General features: G+C 35.5%; 1 protein-coding gene across 6 annotated transcripts in view; it reads left to right on the top strand.

Moving 5' to 3' along the window:
- Positions 1-16283, top strand: part of HERC4 (HECT and RLD domain containing E3 ubiquitin protein ligase 4) — a 35615-nt gene extending 19332 nt beyond the window's left edge. For 5 of the 6 annotated variants that reach the window (XM_086751783.1, XM_086751782.1, XM_086751785.1 and 2 more), the window contains exons 14-26: positions 7-196; positions 1279-1451; positions 3077-3193; positions 5748-5771; positions 6269-6367; positions 8153-8320; positions 8445-8588; positions 9485-9651; positions 10512-10578; positions 10839-10921; positions 13079-13262; positions 13849-13951; positions 14913-16283. In XM_086751783.1, the coding sequence (XP_086607909.1) occupies positions 7-196; positions 1279-1451; positions 3077-3193; positions 5748-5771; positions 6269-6367; positions 8153-8320; positions 8445-8588; positions 9485-9651; positions 10512-10578; positions 10839-10921; positions 13079-13262; positions 13849-13951; positions 14913-15121 (1728 nt within the window). In that variant the 3' untranslated portion in view covers positions 15122-16283. The remainder of the gene's footprint in view (positions 1-6; positions 197-1278; positions 1452-3076; positions 3194-5747; positions 5772-6268; positions 6368-8152; positions 8321-8444; positions 8589-9484; positions 9652-10511; positions 10579-10838; positions 10922-13078; positions 13263-13848; positions 13952-14912) is intronic. The other variant, XM_086751787.1, reaches the window with a different exon arrangement.
- Positions 16284-17242: the final 959 nt, after the last annotated feature.

Here is a 17242-nt window from a genome sequence, read left to right as displayed (position 1 = left end):
CTGTAGGTGGCAGCTAGTTTGGAAAAGAACCTTATTCCCAAATTGACCAGCTCCTTGCCCGATGTTGAAGCTTTGAGGCTGTATCTCACTCTACCAGAGTGCCCACTGATGAGTGATGCAAACAATTTCACAACATTAGCTATTCCTTTTGGAACAGCTATTCTGAACCTAGAAAAAGCTCCTCTGAAAGTTCTTGGTAAGAAGCTGAGTTCTTTGCTGTTAAAACTAAGGATCTTTGGATGAAAATGCACAGAAATTCCATTAGTGAAGGCATAGTCTTGGCAACACCTGCTATGTATTTACAGTTCTATGGAATTCCTCACTAAGAAAGCTAAGAGTTAACATTTCTTAGTGTGTAAGAAAACACCTATTCTCTTGCTTTTCGGTGAGTTAACTGGCCATCCATGTGAATTCACTGGTATTGTAATTTTTGGACTGATTCCACTTGGGAGAAATTAAACTGTGTAGTTCAGTGCGTTTGATTCATGTCTTTGCACTTCAGAGTGAAAATTACGTGGTCAGGCAGCTAACAAGCTCTAAGCAATTTACAGAAGTGTTATGCAGCAGATGTTAAATTGTCTGTTTTGACTGCAGCACCTGTTTTGTTTCTTGTGAGTGGTTCATGTTTTCTCATTAATCCTAAGATGTGGTCTTTAAATATGCAGCAGAGAACAGCTCTATTTTTTAAACTCTACTTCCTTACAGCTTGTTATTGTGACTCCTGTCACCTGAAATTCAGCTTAAAGAGTTCAGGTTTCAGAATATTTCCTTTTTAATTGGTATCTTTCTGAGAGGGTGCTTTCTTCTCCCTCAATTATTTTTTGCCTTGTAACCCATCTCTTGTGTTTTTCAGTAGTTTTTAGCAAGAGTAAAGAGCTTGTCTGCTCTAAGGAAAAGCAATCTGATAATTTCTTTGGACTCTATGTCCTTTTTTTTTTTTTGTGTTGCTTCACTTTCCATTGCTCTCAGGACTCTTTGCTTAAGTCACAGTCAAAAGTTACTTTGTGATACTGTTGTGTGCTCTGGATGAACAGACCATGTAAAGAGTTGGTGTGTAACAACAGAGCATCTGAATAGAGATTCCATTGTTTATACAAAGAGTAGTTTGTTTAAAAGTCTGCACCACTCCTGCTGTGTTAAACTTTATTTGGAGGGGGTGGAGTCTTGTCACTGACAAGTATACTTTATAGCAAACCATGTTTTTTTAGTTAGAAGAACAACGTAACATAATGTTGTAGTGGCAAGTACTAAGTTTGCATGTTTATGATTTGTTGACAGAAAATTGGTGGTCTGTGCTTGAACCTCCATTGTTCCTCAAGATAGTGGAGCTCTACAAGGATGTTGTAGTTCACCTCTTGAAGTTGTGCAAGATCGGCATTCCAGCTTCTGAAAGAAGAATACTTACCAGTTTTCTACACACGGCTTTCAGAGTTCTGGAAATATTGCACAGAGTATGTTTACCTTAATTTTAAACAATTACTTATCTGTTTGTTTTTGTCAGCATCTGTGTGCTGTTTAGTTGTTGAAAGAATACTTAGTCTTGTATATACAGAGTCCGTAGTTATTCCATCTGGACCTATGACCCATTGAAATTCTGGATTTCAGTCTGACATGGTGATGGAATTACCTGTTTTCTTAGGAACACAGGCTGACGCAGTCAACTGCATCTGTGAGAGTATGTTGGAAAGAATTGTCTCTTAAGCTTGAAATGATAGCAAGGAAGATGACAAGTGGAAGATAAGAGCAAGCTGTGTTTTGAAGAAGAAAAATCTGTAGCTTTACAGAGACAAACATTTATTTTCTGATTTGTTTATTCCATTGTTAGTATTGTAACTTAATTGAAGAAAACTAACGAATTTATGAACTTTGAACAAAAACAGTGTAAATCATTTGGAGTAACCGGACTGTGCACATCACAGTGTATTTTCTAATTGCTGCTGAGGTGTTCCCTCCCACCTCCTATTTTTTTCACTCAGTATTTTATTCTGCTTCTATGACATTTTGTGTTCATATGCCAAAAGAGCATTTTAGGCACTCCTTAAGGTGCTGGTCGAGTACTGTATTTGTAGAATCTGGCAAGGTGGGCCCAGGTGTCTAAATTGGACCTTTGTGTGCTATACGTAACAGCCTTCCTCCCCAGGCTGTTGGAAAGAATTGAAAAGACTGGCTTTGGAAGTTGTAATTTGGTGCTATGGTTTGCTCAGCTTTTCTTTATTCTTTATGGAGACCATCAAATTAAGGCTTGAGAGTAAGACGGTAACTGTCTTGTGATAGAAGTGTAAGATGCCTATTACAGATTCCCACGTGGAAAGCTGCAAGTATATAATAAATGATGACTTTGCTGCCTTTGGAATTTTTGTCACTGCTTAGGCTTGCAGTAGTTGTAAATCTTAACAGCTGAAGTTGATCTTAAAATCTTAAATCCTCATGGGTAACTGTAAAATTGTAATGTGGCTCTCTGAAGTTCCATTTACTTATTTATTGTTTTCAAACTTAGCTTTGACAACGTGTGGCTACATTGTAGAAATAGTTAAATTTGTACCTACCCTGCTGCCCAAGTATTTACATTGGTGTAGTCTTAATAATTAGCTGATATAGACTAAAGTAAGGAAAATATGGGGTGACATATCTAGGGTGTTAGAAACTTGTGCCTCTGGTCACTGGTAATAGAGATGGTATTCACGCTGTCGTTAAGAATTGAGTTCTTGAATTGTAGTTCTTAAACTTGTGCAAATACAGGAACAAGTACTTTTTCCATTGTGTACATGAATATGTATATTCATCACTGTTCGTGTGAGATCATATGATGTTTCAAAGTGGCAGCACTGTATTGTGCAATGCTGTATGCTCAGTTGATCTTATTTTTCTTTGCATCTTTGATGGGGTTCTGAATAATCCGTGTATCCATGTCTTTAACATCGTACTTTGCATTCTTGTAGGCACTGTTGTTTCTAGAATTTTTTTTGGTAGCTGAGTATCTGTGGCTGATGTATCAAATACTTGAAAAACATGGAAAAAGTCCTTTTGAAAACTGTTATACAAAGTGCTAATAAAAAAATAAATTGCACTTCCTCAGGTAAATGAAAGAGGACAAGTTATACAGTATGACAGATTTTACATTCATGAGATACAAGATTTGATAGATATCAGAAATGACTATGTCAACTGGGTCCAGCAGCAGGTATTTGGAATGGTAAGTTGTGTTGGTTTTTATTTGGGGTTTTTTTGTGGGTTTTTTCCCCCCTCATGCTTTGTTTTGGTTTTGTCCCTTTAGAAGCCTGTAGATTCTCTAAATATGGGCACTTTCTTTTCATAAAAATATCTTCACAGATCATTAATGCTGAACAAGCTCTGGTTGGGTACTAGTTAAGGAAGAATTGTTAAATAGGTGTGCTTCTTGTAGGGTATCTTTCTTTGGTCTGACACTGCTCAACATTTTTGATCCATCAGTTAAAAAGTGTTTTGGAATGCCATCACTTGAAACTTACCATGTCAAAAAAGTTAGGAAATTATAGTAAAGCAGGCAAAATAACCTGAATTGCTATGTAAGATGGGCTCAGTGAATGAGAAAGCTGAATCTGTCTTGGAAAACTAAGTCTAGAAGCATAGTAGGAAGTTACCGGGGACAGATAACTAACATAGTTTTCTGCTTGGAGTATAGCAACAAGAACTGAGATAATTAGTTCCTGGATCTGTAAACAGAAGAGCGGTAAGTGGGAGTAAATTAATGACTGTGCAGTGAATTAGTGAGTTGGATAGGACTTTGCCACATGTTTCTTTGACTTATGCTTTGAAATAATATTGAGTAAGTTATATATGCTTTCTCTAGCCACTTAAACTTTTTTTTTATAGTCGTACCTGGAGACCTACTTTAGCTGCATTTTATGAATACAAAGCAAGTTATTCTGTCTAACAAAGAATTAAAATTGCAATGTAAAGTAACAGCAGGGAGATTGGAGAGTATAAAGAAATAATGAGTCAATATTGGCAGTCATGACAGATGTTTCGGCCAAGCTTGTCTAAAAAACTAGCTGGTGTGTGATATAGGCTGGTGTTGGTAGCTAAGAGATGTACTAAATGAGATGTAGGTACTAGGGGTAAACATTGCAGGGCCTTGGAATTGGAGACAGATTGTGGGTTTGGAACAGAGAAGGGTATGCTAGTGAAGGCTGCAGAAGTGGTGGAATTTGAAAGATGATGACCTTTGCAACTATGCTCCAAATGGACGCAACCAAACCTGAATTGCATATGTTGTGATGAGAGAAGAAAATACTGAATATGGGAAAATGAGAGCAGGAAAATTGCTTTGTAATGGAAGTCCTGTGCTCCATTTGTTAATTAAATTGGAAGATTCAGCAATTGCTTAACATTACTGAGAAAATACTAGGTACTGAATTTTCCTTTACTCACCATTATTTTGTCATCCATTTGTGCAGTTTCAAGTTCAGCAGAAAAAGTTATTTTGATTTATGATGGGACTGAAAGAAATTCCATGGCCTTAGTCAGATCTCCTTCGTAAATGGTTTTGATGACCTTTTTCTGCCTTCATATCCACTAACTTCCTGTGTTCTTGCTTTTAAAATGATAAGGAGCCCTACTTGCACATTGAACCAGTAAAAATGAACGAAAATTTATTTTATTGTTGTCATTTTTTATTGTCATAATTTGAGGCAAAACTATTTGCTCAGTTCCTTTATTAAAATGTGGAGGTGAAAATTTAGAAGAAAAGAGAATCTCAGAAATATTCATAGTATTCTCAGAGAGAAACTCTGAAGAAAAACTTCTATTATTTGAACAACAGAAAAATGAGTGGGGAAAAACTGAGGGTACTAAATAATGAACTATTGATTGGACGAGGTGTTCCTGAGGTACAGCTTAAAGGAGCTGAGAAAAACCATTTGAATTAGGAGTAAATAATGGTTGATACAGTAGGAGTATGAAATTGCATAAATCTATGACAAATGGGGTACTCAAATCTAATATTTCCTGTAGGAATTAGGGATAGAAATAGAAAACAAAGTATTCTGGCCTTCACTTTCTGTGAGCCATGGATGTCTAATATTTGATTTCTGAGTCTCTCATAGTCAAATTTAAAATTCATTAGTTTGTCATTACCTTTTATTCTTTTTCTGTTTTCCGCCTGCTGGGTGGAAATGAACTTTGCTTTCAGTACAGGGTAAGGAGGGTAACGTGGCACAAGATGGATAACTGATCTAGCTTGTTGTGGAAGTCTCTGAACAGTCCCAGCCATATGTATTGGTCTGTCTTCAAATTTGAAGAATCAGGTTTTTTTTTCTCATAGACCTAAATTATTCTTGAGACTTTATGATAAAGTGGTGGGATTCTTCTCTGTGTTTAAATTTTTACTCGTTAAAAATGTTTTGCATTTAATTTGACATGCTGCAGGTAATTTGATAATGAAAACAATAGGTAAAAGCAAATGTAATTTATTCAGTGTATAGAAATAAACATTTAAAGTGTTTAACTTTTTTGCATCCAAGAAAACGTTACACTTTAATGGTCCTTTTGAAAAAGACTGATATATAAGGTGTTGAAGGACATGGTTGTATTTGGTAGTTTAAGTAGAAAGTTTATGGTGGATATTTATTTCTCAGTAAACGTTCTCTTGGAGGGGGAAGCTGTAGATAAATATTTTTAATTCTACATCAGAGATGAATAATCAATGCAGATACTAATGCTGCTTTTTCATCTTAATTATTGCTGCCTTTGTGCAAATGCTGTCATAGGATGTCAACCATGGATTAACTGAGGTAAGATTGATTGCAATCAGATTTCTTTTGCAGAGTGTAAGGAAATCGGAAATACGAATGGCAAGAATTGTCTGATGTGTTCTGTTGGGCGTAAAGCTTTAAGTTAGCATGGCTGTAATCTGAAAAGGTGTTTGTGGGGCAAAAATATGTAATTCTTTGCATTGCAAATTCAGAGCAGCATTTGAAAACAAGGACTACTTTGATAACAACTACTAGCCATAATAAAAGTTCTGCAATTAAAATGTTTTAAGTGAGAGTGGTATTGTGTGTGTTTTGCTTTGGTTTTGTTTTTCTTTTTTTTTGCTGAAGTACTAAACAATTGAAAATGTACTTAGTTTTCCTAAGATGCTTTGATCCTCCATTGACAATAAGTACAGACTTCTTTCTCTTTTCAGTACAATAGATGTATTAAATGAGTACTATTGCCATGGCTTCTTTAATCATGATTGTAGTTTTTAAATAAGCAGAGATATATGACATGGTTCTTTTCATTCTAGTTAACAGATATTCCTGTTACAATTTGCACATACCCGTTTGTATTTGATGCCCAGGCAAAGACAACTCTCCTACAAACAGATGCAGTCATACAGATGCAGGTAAAAGTCTCAGTTTGTAATGCTGTGAATTATTTTCTGGTAGTTGGAGATCTCGGGGATTGCTCTTGGTGTTGTTCTGTAGCAGATTTTTTTGTTTCCTTTTTTTTTTTTTTTTTTTTTTTTTTTTTTTTTTTTAAACTCATTGTCATCTCTTCATAAGAATGAGCAATCTAGTTTTAATCTCAGCGTCTGTACGTGGTAAAAGCTAGTGGTTTTTTGGATTTTGGATCTCACTGAGATTACGTTGTTTAATTGCTTAAATTTCTAAGGAACTTCTCTTCCTTTCATTAATTGACATGGCTTTTGTGAGGTGTTAACAACCCATAGTACAGGTGTAAAAGACCAGCCAAACAAAAATCTAAAACCGATAAACCACAAAACTCTAACACCCCACCCCTTACGCCCCCTAAACCCCCAAACAAAAAAACCTAGCAACCAAAACCAACCAAACCCCAACCAACCAACCATTACCTCCAACCAAAAAACAACCCACCTCCCATATGACCAAACTTTAAATGATATATTTGTATAGCCTGGAGCTGGAAGTCAGTCTGTCTTGTTAGAGGCAGCAGCCACTTACTGTTACTTTTAATTTCTTATCTTAATGGGACTTAGGAGCTAGTGGTGTTCTTCAGATTGGTAGTATCAGAGAGGCAACATGTTGGCACCACGTGAATGTCTAGTGCACACGTAGTTTCTCATTTAGTCTGTCATGCCACCTTCAAAATGCTGCTGAACTCTGAAGGCTGCTTGATGTCTGCAAGGCAGTAGAAAAGAAGCTTATCTTGAAAATCTAGCATCTGCTTGGGATAGTGGGTGTAGGTTTCCTGATCTTGCAGTTTGCAGCAGTTTTTGGCTCTTTTCCTGTTAAATGCAATTATATGTTACTCCAGATTTCTTCCACTTCTATTTTAACTAGAAACTTTCCTAGAAATAAATACTTGATACAAACAATTCTATATCTCTTGTCTAGAGATAGATAGACTAGACAACTGTAAAGTAATGGAGAGAATCTTCTTTGTTTTCATGATTCTCTAAGTAGAACTGAAACCAGTCTGATGTGGTGAGCTATACTTCTGGTCAATGTTTGGAATTTTTTATTTATAAATATAATCCATACCTGTTCAGTCACTCTAAGGGTGTAATAAATCATGTTTTTAAAAAAGGAAAGAAAGAATGACGGGAGGCTACTGCAAAAGTAACAGCAGTAAGAGCGCCAGCTGCCTCCCCATGTTTATAATGTTTAACGCAATAAAAGTTATTGTTCTCAGTCTAAAATTAAACAGAAGAGATAAGTCATGCTCAATAATGGACTTGTGTATAAAAATACTAGCTTGCATTTGTAGTTTATAATAAAGATAGATTCTTATGCCTTTAAAAGTGTATATACACAGTCAATACCAGCATTTGATAAATTCTGAGAAATGTTCACATAGAATGTTTCTATTAGCAATATTAAATGGTACTTAAACACACAAACTTAAGAGTTCTATGCCATATTCGGAACATTTCATAGAACCATAGAATGGTTTCAGTTGGAAGGGACCTTTAAAGACCATCTAGTCCAACCCCCTGCCAGAAGCAGGGGCACCTTCAAAAAGTGTAAAGGAAGAATATTTCCTGAGGTAAAAGGAATATGAAGCGAATTTGGGCAAATTGAGTAGCTCTCATAACAGCTATTCCCATTCCTGACTTCTGCACTTTTTTAGGCAAGACTAATGGATGTTTAATTTTGACAGGAATCTTATGTTACCTGCTGACACTTTCACTCTGTTTTTTTTCCAGATGGCTGTTGATCAGGCTCACAGGCAGAATTTGTCTTCTCTCTTTATGCCGGTATTTGAATCTGTCAACCCATGCCTGATATTAATGGTACGGAGAGACAATATTGTAGGAGATGCTGTGGAAGTCCTAAGGAAAACGAAGAATGTAGACTACAAGAAGCCACTCAAGGTATTATCAGTGCATGTTGCTCAAAGTGTCTTTCAATGATGTGCAAGTAATTGAGAATATTTTTGGACAAATATTGTTTCACAATCTGTTTTTAATTCAGCGCTAACTGAGTTACGTGTTTCAGGTTATTTTTGTAGGGGAAGAAGCTGTTGATGCTGGAGGTGTTCGCAAAGAATTTTTTTTGCTCATCATGAGGGAGTTGCTAGATCCCAAATATGGAATGTTCAGGTATTATGAAGAGTCCAGGCTGATCTGGTTCTCTGATAAGGTAGAGTGCGATTTACAGAAATTACTTTTATTTTAACTGACAATATTTGTATTAATAAAGTATGAACCTAGTAGTTTGTGGTAATTTTATTTCAAGAGGAGAAGCTGAAGTAAGTATTCTAAAAAAATATTTCGGTTTTTTTTTGTCATTGTTAGATAAAGCTCTCCCCTTCTGTTTTTCCCATTCCTTAATTACTTCTTGTGGGTTGTCCCCAACCCAGGCAAGTTCAGTAGGAGGAATTGCCAGCCGGAGTAAATGGACTCCATCAGTAAATCAAGGTAGCGGAGAAAAACACTTGAAGTGGCACGTTGAACAGATGTTTCTGTGTTCAGCCACATTTATGGGTCTGTTTCATAGGTAGACATCTGATCATACTTCCTTAAAAGTTTTGGTCGTTGACATTTTAGTCATCTTTGAGAGAAAAACACTGACTAGGGTGGCTGTATCCCAAATACCTGAATTTTAACATTTCCACAGTTGTGTTTTAAGCCTTGGCTATTAACTCCAAGGGAGTCAATAGTGAGCTTCTCTCTCCTTCTCCCCAAGTTTTTTTTTGTTTTAAATTGACATGTATTTGAGCACTGAATAGTGGAATAGTAAGTCACTGACAAAAAAAGAATCTTATTGCAACACTGAACAGTATGCATCACTTACAACATATTTTGTGTTACATCTCCACTACTTTTTCTAAGGAATGCTGTTTCTTTGGGTTTCACACTCTCTCTCAGCTGGTTAAAACTTTGTCCTGTTTTCTGCAGTACTTATGGGTACTTAAGTATTTAAAGAATATATAAATGAAACTCATTCAGACTATACTGCGCTGTACACTTTTTTTTCTGGACTCTGCAAGATTAAAGTAACTATTTTAAACTATCTTGTCTGTTTTCTGTTCTTAGACCTTTGAAGACAGTGACTTGTTTCATTTGATTGGTGTTGTCTGTGGGCTAGCAATATATAATTTTACTATTGTAGACCTTCATTTCCCTTTGGCTTTGTACAAAAAGCTGTTGAATAAGAAACCATCCCTGGATGATTTAAAAGAGTTGATGCCAGATGTTGGCAGGTAAGCAAGAAAGAAGAATGAGTGTTACTAGGAATTAATTTTTAATTCAACATTTTTCTTTGAAAACATAAATAAAGTATGTTATTTTCACACTAATGGGATAAACAGCTCAGAGTAACTTGCAGCCATCATGTCATTTGAGAAAGGATACATGCTGTTGTTAAACACCTGCTCCTAAATGCTTGCATTTACTATTTTGTTTTCTGTTTTATTATCCTACAAGAATTTTAGGGGAAAATAATATTGCAAACTCAAAGTCTTTGAGTGTTAGCCATTAATTTTATAAGCCTAAGTGTGAACATAGTTTTAGTTTTTGAATGGCTTTAGTCCATCAAGGAAACGTTTTATGCTTATTTTGGGAACAAGTACATGCTAAATATCTGCCCTTGAGCAGGGATTTGAATAAAGCCCTAACATGTAGGAGGTTCAAAAGAGCAGAAGTGGATGTTTGATTGCTTCAGTGTTGTGGATCCTAAAGTTTTCATAGATTCAAGGAGAAATTGAAGAGGTTAATGAAAGAGCCCATTGATGGCTGTTAAGTACTTACTGCTCTGGGTGTTGGGAGTCCCTTAGGTGAAGACTAGGATGTGAATCTTCTCTCTTCACACCTGGAGATAATCAAAAGGAAATAACACTACAAGTAATAGCAAAATAATTACTTGAGGTTTTCCAACACTGCTCAAGGTGCAAGTCAATGACCTAATAAATGAAGTAACAGTAGAAAGATTTTTTTTTTTTAAATTTTTTTTAAATTTTTTTTTTTTTAAACTGGAGTTATCAAAGCATAAAAAATACTTCAGGAAAATAAGCTGGTCCTTTTTTTTCCTGGTGGTACGAGTACTTTGTAACTTATTTTGCAGGGGAATGCAACAGTTACTGGACTATCCAGAGGATGACATAGAAGAAGCATTTTGTCTTAATTTTACTGTAAGTTTTATATAGTGTTTATATAAGTATATAAGTTGTAAGAGTTCATATAGTATTTCTTATCAAGCTTAAATAAATCTTATTATTTCTTATCAAGCAAATAAAACTACCTCTGGAGTGTTTGAGCAAAAGCATCAGCTGCTGATTCCCATTAATTTTAGCATCTGTGCCTGCTGTTCGTGTTGCTGTTAGCTAAGTGGTGGGAAGAAGTACTCTACGCAGTAAATAAGAGTTGTACTGTTTTTGTTTGTTTTAAATAGATCACTGTGGAAAACTTTGGTACAACAGAAATTAAAGAGCTTGTTCCTAATGGTGCTGACATTCCTGTAGTCAAACAAAATAGGTGAGTTTTATGGGTCACAGGGTAGTCCAGTAGGGAATGTAGCTGGGCTGGTATAAATATCCTTTGCCAAGCTGTTACATGAATGTTGGAGGCAAAACTACTTTGCTTGTTTTTCCAACCTTTTTTTTGTGTGTTGTTAAGAGAGCCATTGTGTTTAAGAATTTGCCAGCTGCGAGACTGTCTAATTTTACTCAGAATGTGAAATACTTCTTTTTCACTTTGAACTTAGAAGTCTATTGTAGCTCTTTAAAGGCCCATTTTGGCTACATGGTCTTTGTTGTATAAGACTAAAAATGGTTGTGGTTCTGCAGGAAGATATATATAATTGGAATTTAGGGTGTAATGATGAAAATTCAACCTAGATGCCATTATGTGGCAACTGTTTGGATATGAAATATTATTTCAGAGAAGTCTCCCCTTTGTAGATCAGATAACTTCAGATTAATTTATCTGGTGTTATTTTCAGAAGAGTGTGTGAGGGATGGGGTTTTTTCCCTTGATCAAGGATTCTGTTACTTCTATTTATAAAAGCAGCCTCTCCTACCCTGTGTTACATTTCTGCTCTGGGAAGATAGGCAGAATATATTTGGTGGTGCTTTTGTCTGTTTTTGCAAAATACTACAATTTTCCTATCTCTTTCTATCCGTTCCTGAATTCTCTGAGTAAAGGGAGAACTGAATGAAAAGAGCATACTCTATGAGAACAGAATGCACCTAGGCCATGCACGGTAGGAATGACGGAGAAAATGTACCTCTAGCATATTTCTAGAGGGCAAATGTTTTGGGCAGCATTTTCTGTAACTAGCTAGGTCTGTTGTAGAGGAAGGAGCAATGACAGAAGATTCTGAGGGTATCATAACCCTGCACACAGCTGTGTGCAGTGACAGTACCTCCCACAATGGAGTGATTTTTATCCTTGTGACTTGTCCTACCATTAAGAACTGCAATTACCACCTATAACTCTTGCAGGGGATTGTTTGTTTTTTTTTTCTTTATGTTGAGTTGTTTGGTTTTTTAATCCTTGGCTTGTAGCTGAGGATTTGTGATATTTTATCTTAAACATGATAGCTTTGAAGTTCTCTAGTGTTTTGCTGTTCTATCACAAAGTGACAGTAAAATTGGATTTGAATTATGAGAAAAGTTTCAAGGTGCTCGTGGAATCTGTGCTGCACTGTCATCACCTGTTGTCTTGCAGCAATGAGGAATTCCTGCTTATCAAGATCCAAATATTCCATGATGCTTTTAAAATATTAGAATAGAATATAATAATGCTAATTAGATTATTACTGTGAATATTCTCTGGAGCAGCATTTCCTTCCACTGTTAGTATTACACAAGTTACCTGCCTCTTTGCTAATTAACATAGCGTGCATAAAACGGATATCTCATTCAGTGCTGGAAGGGGAGTAGTGTGGTCCACCACTTGGCTCATCTCCAGTATCTTCAGTTCAACAACTTCAATAAATTCATTATCAAAATGTGTTTAGATGATTTTTTAAAATTATTGGTGATGTTACTCAAATACTATATCACATCAAGGAATTTTAGTTCTCCCTCTAAATGCTGCGGAAGGTGTTTCCAACAAGATATGAGAACTCCTTGTACTGAAGTACAGATAACAGGCAGTCTCTTTTTTTCAGTGTCTTAGCTCCTTTGCACCGATCTTTTTACTGTCTAGGACTCAAATGTCCATTTCAAGTTAATTTGCGTTTTCAGTGCAGATACGGTAATCTCTTTCATTAAAAAAATACAGCAGTGAGTTTGACTAGTCTGTTTCAGGACACTGCATGTAACTCAAGCCTTTAAGCTTCTTGCCATTCAGTCCAATTCACTACAATACATACAAATAAGAGAAATGTTTTTAGTGCCTGAAATAACAGTAAATGTTACTGGTTTTCTGTTGCACGTTAGGGGCTCAGTCTTGGGGATCGTGGAGGGGAAATACGTTTGTGTTCCATTTTCATTGAGGTTGTCTTCACTGTGGTTGTAACATGAAGCAGAAAATAAAATATGTTAGGATTCTTTTTGCTTAACTTTGAGTGCTATGTTCTGTAGAGATAGGGCTATTGTTCTACAGCCAGAAGAGTGATGTGGTGGTGGCTTGGTTTTGTTGTTTTCTTTTTCTCTCAACATAATTCTTTTTTTGTTCTTCGTACAGGCAAGATTTTGTAGATGCATATGTGGATTACATCTTCAATAAATCTGTGGCTTCCTTATTCAATGCATTCCATGCAGGCTTCCACAAAGTATGTGGAGGTAGAGTTCTTCAGCTCTTCCAGCCCAGCGAGTTGCAGGCAATGGTGATTGGGAACACAAATTATGATTGGAAAGAATTGGAAAAGGTAAGAATCATTGTTAGCTATTTGTTTCATATACTTTTAATTTCAAGATGCAAAAGCAGAATCTTGAAATGTCCTTTTGAGCTCTGTTTTAATTAATGTGACTTCCAGCCTTGATTGGATTGACTGCATGAGTGAGGAACTTTCTTTAAAAAAAAATTTAAGCGAATGAGGACGCTGAAATATTATTTACTTTCCTGCTTAAAGTATTTTCTGTCTAATTTCTGAAGGAAATCAGAAGGAGAGGAAGAAAAATCCACAGAACGAAAAAGGCAGCTGTATACAACCTGTTATGTTAGAAGGAGGAAAGTGAACAAAATACACATAGTTAACAAAAGTAAATATCCTTGATTGCCAAAACTCAGTGAGACTTTGTCACTACTTTGTTGGGATTGAAAATGCTTTGCACTACATGCATCTGTTCACATAGTTGAAGGCAGACTGAACAGCTGAAGAGGAGTGATGAAGGAAAACAGTAATATGTTACTTGCAGTATCCCTTTACACAAACCACGTTCATTCTACTTTAATGTCAGATTATTTTACGAGTTCTGCATACAAACAATAACCTTATTTACTGCTCATTTTAGAATACAGAATACAAAGGAGAGTACTGGGCAGACCATCCTACAATTAAAATATTCTGGGAGGTTTTTCATGAGTTGTCCTTGGAGAAGAAAAAACAGTTTTTGCGTAAGTATTTGAAACTACTTCACGGAAGTTGCTAACTGAATGGGATCCCTGTGATTTCAGGCTCTTGCTATAAATAAGAGGGCAGCCGTAAGTATTTGCCTGTAAAGATGTGATTAACATTATTTGGAAGAAAAAAAATTGTTGTAGAAGAAATTGATTACGAGATTGTCTCTGATTTTACTTGTGATGTCCTGAATAATTCTGGGTGGTGGGCAGTTACAAGATCACAGTAGACAAGAGCAGCATTTAAAAAAAAAAAGAAGGAGGGGAAAAAAAAAAAGAAGAAAGGAAAAAAAAAAAAGAAAATCCAACCTCCCCAAAAACTCAACAACCTAAACTGCTAGTGTCATTTATCTCATGATCAGGATTTTTTTTCTGTGTTTTGACATAAGATTCACATCCTCCAAAACTCATTGCACATAGATGGAATTTTTGAGTTACAACTAATTGTAAATATCTCAAGAGACTGATATGAGTGGAAATGTCCAGGGGGGAAAAAACGAAGGTATGGAACCTTCCTGTGAGTGAGCTTTTGTTGAGAATAGGTCGTAAATTAATTTCCATTCAGATAAAATTCTTATTGAACAGACTAATTCTGTGTATTTACAAGATGCTTGCAAATGCTCGGTAATTGATTTTAAATAACAAATTCTGATGCATTAATAACTTCTTATTCTTTTATCTTTTTTTTTTGACTGTTTTGTTTCATGTGCTAAATGAATTGCATCGCGTTTATATATATCACCTGTTATATTACAGTTAAGAGTTCATATGTGTCAGCTGGAAATTAGGTTAAGTCATTATTCCCTGTTTTTCAAACTTACCAGAACAACTTTAGTGTGAAAAGCTAACCACTGCTGAAATAACTAAAAAATGCAGATAATTATTAGAATTGCATATATGACATACACAATGTTAGTTTTCAACTACTTTCAAGACTGTGTTTGTTTTTTCTTGGCAGTGTTTCTGACAGGCAGTGATCGTATTCCAATTCTCGGAATGAAGTGTCTTAAACTGGTCATCCAACCAACAGGAGGTGGAGAAGGTTATCTTCCGGTAGCTCACACTTGCTTTAATCTTCTTGATCTTCCAAAATACACAGATAAAGAAACCCTAAAATCTAAGTTGATCCAGGCTATAGATCACTATGAAGGTTTCAGTTTAGTATAACTTCAGAAATGAGAGTTCTATGTAATGTGGGATCATTAAACTAACTTTTTTTGTGTCTTTCTTGTGGTGGTAAATTCAGTGGATTAAATGATGGAGTTGATAATATACTCGATTATTTGCAAAAACGTTCAGTGGTACAGATATTCATGGGAGCCAAAAAACATTTACTGAAATGAAGAACTGTCTTAATACATAGCTTCATGTACAGACCCATGTGGATTTTGCCATCTTACAATAAAAACGAGAGTATTGTGAATGGGAGTCAAGTTTCACTAACGTGAATTAACGTTTCACCTTATGCAAACAATTTGGCGTGTGAGTGCATGAGAGACTTGCTTAAGTTTTTCAGATCACTTAGTAAGAATATTTAATTTTCCCCTGATAAATTCACTTGGTAACTTTTCATTTTGTAAATAATAAATTTTTGTGATAAAATAATATGTTCTGATAGCAGTATGATTTCTATTGCTTGTAATTGAATATGAGCTTAATTTTATGGCTTTTAACAAAAAGGTGACTACTCTGATTTCTGAAGATATATTTTTGTGGTTTGTTTTAAGAACCTTAATGATGAAAGTGATTGTTTAAGAGACATTCATCTTCACAATGTACAATCCATGAAGCAGTCACTTAGTGCTGATACAAAACTATATACGATGGCGTTTTTAATATGTGGATGGACAAGCTGACTTAATACACTTTTATTTTTAAGGACTGATTCTATAATTAAGTGGACACAATTATAAAAGACGTTAATTTATCATGTGAAACCTCTGCAGCCATGTGTCAAGAATACAGCTCAAAAGAAAAAGATGCACCAGACAGTTGTTGCTGTCAAGAGGTTAAACGTTTATTTTTAAATGCTGAAAGCGTAGTTAGTGGTTTCTAATAGAATTTTCACTTTTTTCCAGATAAATGCATTTGAAATAACTCTTCAACACCCCGTTCCCCTTTTCTTGAGACTTTATTTTTAGTATAATTGCCCTGAGACGATTGTGCTTAGCTGAACACTTTTGGATTTGACTTTCCTTCTCTGGTTAAATTCCGGATTTTGTGGTGTTAATGCATATGTGACTTGCAGCTGTGAAACAAATATTTATTTTTTTTAGATTTTTAAATGCAGTGAAAAAATTCAAGCTGTAATAAAAGACTTGAATGAAAACCTTTGTTGGTTGATGTGTACGAATGCTTGCATCATGCATATTTCTTCAGTTGGAGGGCAACTTCTGCATGGATTAAATCGAGAGTACAGCTAGGATACCAAGATCTCACTTGAAAAGCAAGGAAATTCATTCATTGTAATAAATTGTATAAGGCACAGTTTCTGCACTGGCAGTAGATGTGGATATAATACAAAGCAGTCAGTACAGTTAAAATCATTCTTTTTTCCTTAACACTGTGTTTTTACAGCTTTCTCATGCAGTGTAACCTCTAGTAATTCTTTGTATGCAGCCTGTATTCCATGTTTTCCAACATTTAGTACCTGGCCGGGAAATTCTCCCTCTTGTGAAAAACAAGAAACCAACCAATACTAAAGCAGCTTAATCTTACTGTACATGGAAGAAAGAAAAGGAGAAAAGAGAGGGGGAAAGAAAGGAAAAAATACTATGCCTTCGTTTTACCAGGTAATATTAAAACACTTCTAAAATCTTGAAACACCAAGATTGCTAAGGCAAATATTAAAATATTAGGAAGTGGCTAATGTAAAGCAGTCATCTTTCTTTTTCCCTTGTGTACTGTTACACGATCCAGTGCTGGATTTTTTTTCCTGTGGGATTCTTGCTTCGTTCAGTGTACACAGTTGATGATGCTCACTGAATAGTAGAGGTTTTTTTATGTTCAGTTGTGCAGATCCAAGTCTAATTTAGTGTGTATCATCTAAACCCAGCACTATATATATGTATTTAATTTCCCTCTCTGACTCTCTGATTTTGCTTTATTGGATTTTTTTATCACTATCAGTATTAATTTGAAAAATGATTAATAGCCTTATTCTGTGGATGAGGGGGTCTGAGACAGAATCCAAGCCTTAGTTACTGAACACTTGCCAATTTTCAGTACCCAATTTAAAATGTGCTAGAGAACTTAGATGTCCTTTATCTTTGAAGTGCAGTTATTGCT

Source organism: Chlamydotis macqueenii, chromosome 7, assembly GCF_036417535.1.
Source record: "Chlamydotis macqueenii isolate bChlMac1 chromosome 7, bChlMac1.mat, whole genome shotgun sequence".
In the NCBI taxonomy this organism is placed as follows: domain Eukaryota; kingdom Metazoa; phylum Chordata; class Aves; order Otidiformes; family Otididae; genus Chlamydotis; species Chlamydotis macqueenii.
The sequence above is the reverse complement of the archived record's forward strand: the minus strand, read 5'-3'. Positions and strand labels throughout refer to the sequence as shown.